At 37.1% G+C, this 5615-nt stretch overlaps 1 protein-coding gene across 2 annotated transcripts in view; it reads right to left on the reverse strand.

Moving 5' to 3' along the window:
* LOC117120469 (dnaJ homolog subfamily A member 1-like) overlaps window positions 1-3808 on the reverse strand; it is an 8554-nt gene extending 4746 nt beyond the window's left edge. Inside the window, exons 1-2 of one of the 2 annotated variants that reach the window (XM_033265496.1) lie at window positions 3776-3808; window positions 34-177 (exon numbers count right to left, since the gene is read on the reverse strand). In XM_033265496.1, coding sequence (XP_033121387.1) covers window positions 34-177; window positions 3776-3793 — 162 coding nt within the window. In that variant the 5' untranslated portion in view covers window positions 3794-3808. Of the gene's footprint in view, window positions 1-33; window positions 178-3170; window positions 3356-3775 lie in introns of those variants that run through there. The other variant, XM_033265501.1, reaches the window with a different exon arrangement.
* Between the last annotated feature and the right edge of the window lie 1807 nt (window positions 3809-5615).

Consider the following 5615-nt stretch of genomic DNA (forward strand, 5'->3'; position numbering starts at 1 on the left):
GCAGCCAACTACTAGGAAGTACCAAAAACCTACTTTTTCTGGATCCTCTGGATTTCTGTCTGGGTGGTATTTCAATGCAAGTTTTCTATAAGCTTTCTTCAGTTCTGTGTCTGATGCATCTGGTCTAACCCCAAGTAAATCATAGTATCCTGTTTCTTTCACCATTTTGCTTGTTCTCTATAGAAAGAAAATATTTATACCATTATTATTAATTATATCTCTTCAAGAATGAGACAGAACATGGTTCTTAAATAAAATCACACTATTACTTTTGCTGGCTTTATTGCATTTTCATGATGATTTTTTTTTTTTCACCTTGATAAAAGCTTGAACTTTGGGCAGTGATAATACGCTATGTTCTTGCTGCCATGTCTTTTTAATAAAATCATTATACATACAAAACACACTTAATTTCCTGATATTCTGGATAGTATATACACACCACATCCAAACTGATTCACGGCCGAAATGGATGGCATTCTTTTGTATTGCCTCTCCTATAGTAATACGCCTACTTGTTGGGTATGATGGGCCTAGAATACATACAATAGGAACAATACAAAAATTGCTGAAAAAAATTAGCCTAAAACGTGTTTCAATAATTAAATAAATTTGAAGCGAAGGGGCTATTGTTACACTATTTCGTAAACCTATTCCTCTTTCCGATTTTCAGGTATTGTATAACATACTATAACAAATGCTCCTGGAGGCTAAGATGCCTCAGCCTATTATTAGAGCCCTAGCCTCTACTTTTCACACTATATACTGTACATCAGCCTGCCAAACAAAGTAAAAAAGAAAAAGAAGTGGTTATTCGCACCGTGCGAATTAGGAATAAGAACTTATTCGCACGGTATGACAGCCGTTACGTTATGAAAACTTAAATGCTGATTGGCTAGGTCTTATGAGTCTTATTCGCACAATACCGTGCAAATAACTCCTTATTGACACGGTTATTAGCATGGTACCGTGCGAATAAGTTCTCGTTCTAATTCGTTCGCACGGTAGGTTTAAAGATCACAGTATCTGCGAATTGTCAAAAATCTCTTATTGTTGTACATAGAAATACTGTATAACTATTTCACAGCATACCGTATCAGTTGGGCACAGCACAGACAGTCAATTCGATAACCCTAACTGAAGTGCAACAGGTCTTAGCTTAGCATTGTGTCTGCAGAACTTTTACTCCTTTCTTAGGCTATCCTTAAGAAATTGCCATGAAAAAAGCCTTTGTGGAGTATGTACTGGCCTAGTAGCCTAGTAGTGATGTTGATTTTTGTTCCATTTAAAAATATTAAATGGGGAAACAAAAGAAAATTAATTACTTAAGCCCCTCTCCCACTAGGGCATACGAGTTACAAGAGAGAAAACTTGGGAAAAACTCGTAGGACGATTCGGAAAGCTTGGAGAGGACTCTTACCTACTTGTAGCAGCTCTGAACTTGTGGCGCTAATTTTGAACATGTTCAAAATTATCGCCACGAGTAGATAACGAGTAGTAAACTCGAAGAACTCGTAGGTAGCTCGTAGAGTACCCGGGGTACTTCTACCTAGCTCGTACACTACTCTGGATACTCGTCGGCGGTTTTGTCATCTACGAGATTGATGCGAGCACCCAATATAGAGTACGAGTAAGTACGAGCGCACCGAGTTGGCTCGTACCTAACTCGTATCTAATTTGGTACAAACTTGTTACGCTCGTAATAATCTCGTAGTTAACTCGGTGCTCTGCTCGGCATAATTCGTATCGTAACCAACTCCATAAAGTCGTACCTCACTCGTAGTTAACACGTAATAAGCTCGTATAGGTCCTTTCCAAAGATCACAAGTTTTAACTCGTAGAAATCGTACGACTCTTAGGTGAAATAAACCTAGGTGGGAGAGGGGCTTTAGCACCAACCATGATGGGAGTTGGAACAGAGGAGAATGAGAGGATGCCAAACTGATGCAAAAATACTTAATTTTATGTGCAGCTTTAATAGGGATTTAATATTGTGGGGTGCAGTCCTGCTGCACTTAGCCCACCTGTAGACTCGTACATCTCTAAAAGTCTCTCCTAATCGCTCTCTACCATAATAAATCCTGGATCCAACACCGAATTTGTACTATATACTCTACTGGAAAATAAGATTTATATTGATGCACATTCTTCACTGCCTTTTGGACCTTTTCCAATGTGTGGGAGTGTTTTTGAAATGCTACTGGATACATTGATTGTAGGCCTACTGATATACATAAAGCACATAGCAAATATTGCTCAGAGACCTGTGATACTTTAAGATTGTTGTATATACAGTACTCTACAACAAGGTTATTTTCGTCCTGAAATTTCTTTAAAGAAATCAACAAATGAATTGTAGTCACTAAATGCCTGACCGGCCTTTATTGACATCAGGCTTTCATGGCTGCTTTTGTTATTATGAACAACCAGAAACCAAACAAAGAAGAAAGCTTTTATAATATTGGTGCTTTTTTTAAAGACAGTGTCACTACGATGCTGACTGGCTACGTCTACCGTGCGAATAGTGTATTATTTACTTTTTGCATGGTAGACAATGTTTGTATGATACAATAGGTTCTATCTGAAAAGGTATTTTGGTTCGATTAAATAAGTATCTCGTAAAATATTTAGGTCATTGAACCTTTTGAGACGATACCGTGTTAATACAGTACATCGTGTTAATTCACGATGTACTGTGCGAATTTGGAATAAGAACTTATTCGCAAGGTATGACAGCCGTTACGTCATGAAACCTTAAATGCTGATTGGCTAGGTCTACTGTGCGAATAACCACTTCCAAAAAAAAAAAAAAAACCCAGTCCAGACGGTGCTAATAATAATAGAGGGATGGTTTCGCACTGCGGATTTGGTTATGTTGAGCGATTGGGTGGATATACTGGCCAATAATAATTTGTTAATTAAATTAATTAGAAACCATAATTATCATATAAGAAGTGGATTATATTAAAGTCAAATTATAAAAGAACTGTTAGTGTTGAATAACTGTAAGTTTTAAATAATTTGGTAACCGTTTTCTGGGCCGGATGCAAAACCGTATTAGCGCCCGCCAGGCTATGCAAAAAAAAGCGAGCCAGGCCTATGCATTGCTAGTCTAGAGAAGGATAAGTCTAGGCTCTAGGGCCTAGGCCTATACTAGTGGTTATACTCACCTATGATAGGCCTAGTAATTAAAATTAAACTAAATTAATGATATCAAACTTCCTTAATGTGTATGGTACCCGCATAAATGTCTTTTAACGGAAAACTATGAATAATCACATTAAGTACTACAATAAGAATACAACCAGAATCACACGGTTCTCTCAGTCTCAGGAAACTTCTCGTTGTAGTATTAGCCTTACCAAAAAAACTTTAAATAAAAATAACTATTTCTTCCACAGAATAATTCAAAATATAGTATCTACATTTAAAATATTATTAAAGTGATCTACAAAATATACATAGTTAGTTAAATCTTTATTTTATATGCGCAATTAATTATTTGTGTTAAACTATACATATATAAACGTAGTAGGTTTAACCAAAGTCTGGATACTAAAAATACAAGAATACGATTTTTTATTTTTTTTATTTTTTTAATAAGATGCTTTACTTTGCCTCTTTTTCGCTAAGATAGTTTAATAATTTGTTATTATCAATACTAATTATCAATAATGAAATAATAGTCAGTCAAAGGGCTTATTTATGGTAATAATATGTATATTAAGCCAAAGTGGCGCTTTCCTACGGCGGCCATCTTGGATGGTACACATACATGATAAAGTCGCCGCATATATGCAGAACGCAGAATGATAAAGTCGCAGCCTAATCAAAGATACTAGAAATACAAGATAGAGTTTTCCACACAAAAAAAGTGTTCCACTGTGTTCCACCGAAATGCCTGATGGGAATACGAAAAATGGGACGCCCCCTACAGCTGGATCTAAAAAAAAATTTGCCAAACTTTCGTTACCAAGTCGTCACGTATTTTATTATCAATTCTCAACAAAGATACTAGATATAAAAACAAACTGGAATAGACACCCAGACAGTTATCGGTGAATACATAACCTCCTTGGTGGCGGTAGAAATCGTTGCTATTATCCAAATAATACACAAAACAATTAAAGCATAATCATGAATCAGTAAAGAATAAAACAACAATACAGCGCAGAATCACATGGCCGGACGCGCGCTGGCCGGACGCACTCTTAGTGAAAAAGTTTTCCTTCATTAGTGGAAAAGGAAGGGCGCCTTTTGCGTCTGGATAAACTTAGCAACAGAAGGGCGCCCTGTACGTTGGGAACGAAGTATAGGAAACTTGCATGGTTAAAAAGAAGGGCGCCGCCTACGTTGGGCACGACTTCCGCCTCATTTTTACAATGCGAGAACTCTATCTTGTATTTCTAGTATCTTTACCTAATGGTAAATACGCCACACAGAAAGTCGCCACTGAAGGCACTGTGGGCGTTCCATACGTATGGAACGCCCACAGTGCCTTCTGTGGCTCATATACATAGAGCTTATTATATCTCTATGCTCATATAGCATTCGGCTGCGCATTTACCATTCGGCAACCCATTGCATTCGGCGCATTTGTTATGCGGCGGCGACTTTTTCATTCGGCGGCGACTATGTATTCGGCGCATTTGTTATGCGGCGCCGACTTTTTCATTCGGCGGCGACCCTAGCATTTGGCGACTACATCATTCGGCCACTTTAGCATTCGGCGACTGAAGCTATATATCATTCGGCGACTTTAGAATTCGACGACTATAGGACTGTATGAATTGGCGACGATCCAATAGAGGTATATTTGGTATACCAAAACGGACTTCGGTCAAGTTCCAACTCCAGAGCTATAATAAATAATATGATGAAAATTACATAGAATTACATTGGAATACAAAGCAATACTTTTACAGATGGAGAGTGTAGCTGGACTACCACCTCAGCCCCACCATGGTTGGGGCTGAGGTAAGAAAATTAATGATTATGAATTAATTTGAATTTGAATATAATTTTAATTTTTCTCCACTTTTAAATTTCGGAAAAAAAAAATAGTGATGGTGGGCCGGCTGGGCCCCTTGAATCTGCCACTGAAATACTCATCATAAAAAATTATCCTTTTTAGTCATAATTATGCCCGCTTATATATTTCGTGCAAACTAACATTCATAAAAATAATGATTTATTATCTACTGATTAGCTTGTAACGTATTCAAAATTCGAACTATGAAAAACAAATAAGATAAACTTACAACAGTCATTAATTTAGTCATTTGCATGTACAGTACTTTTAAAATCAATCAAGAGGTTTTTACTTTTTCCTCTTTTTGAATTTCACTTTTGTGTAAGTAATATTGCGATAAATTATTGTGAGTGGAAATAATACAGTCTAATTTACGATCAAACAGGACTAGGGAGATACGGAGCACACAAAACATTAGTTTGCATTTTGATTTCACAAACATAAAGGTGATTTACTTAATTTATCATTGTCAGTGGCGGCTCCAGGAAAGCAAATTAGAGTGGGGACAGGGAGGGACATGCACGTTGGAAAAGTAGATCACCTAACCCCCACCATGATTGGGGTTGAGGAAAGAAAATTTATG

This window comes from Anneissia japonica, unplaced genomic scaffold (assembly GCF_011630105.1).
Source record: "Anneissia japonica isolate Jap-2015-1 unplaced genomic scaffold, ASM1163010v1 scaffold250_len512249_cov173, whole genome shotgun sequence".
NCBI classification, from domain to species: Eukaryota; Metazoa; Echinodermata; class Crinoidea; order Comatulida; family Comatulidae; genus Anneissia; species Anneissia japonica.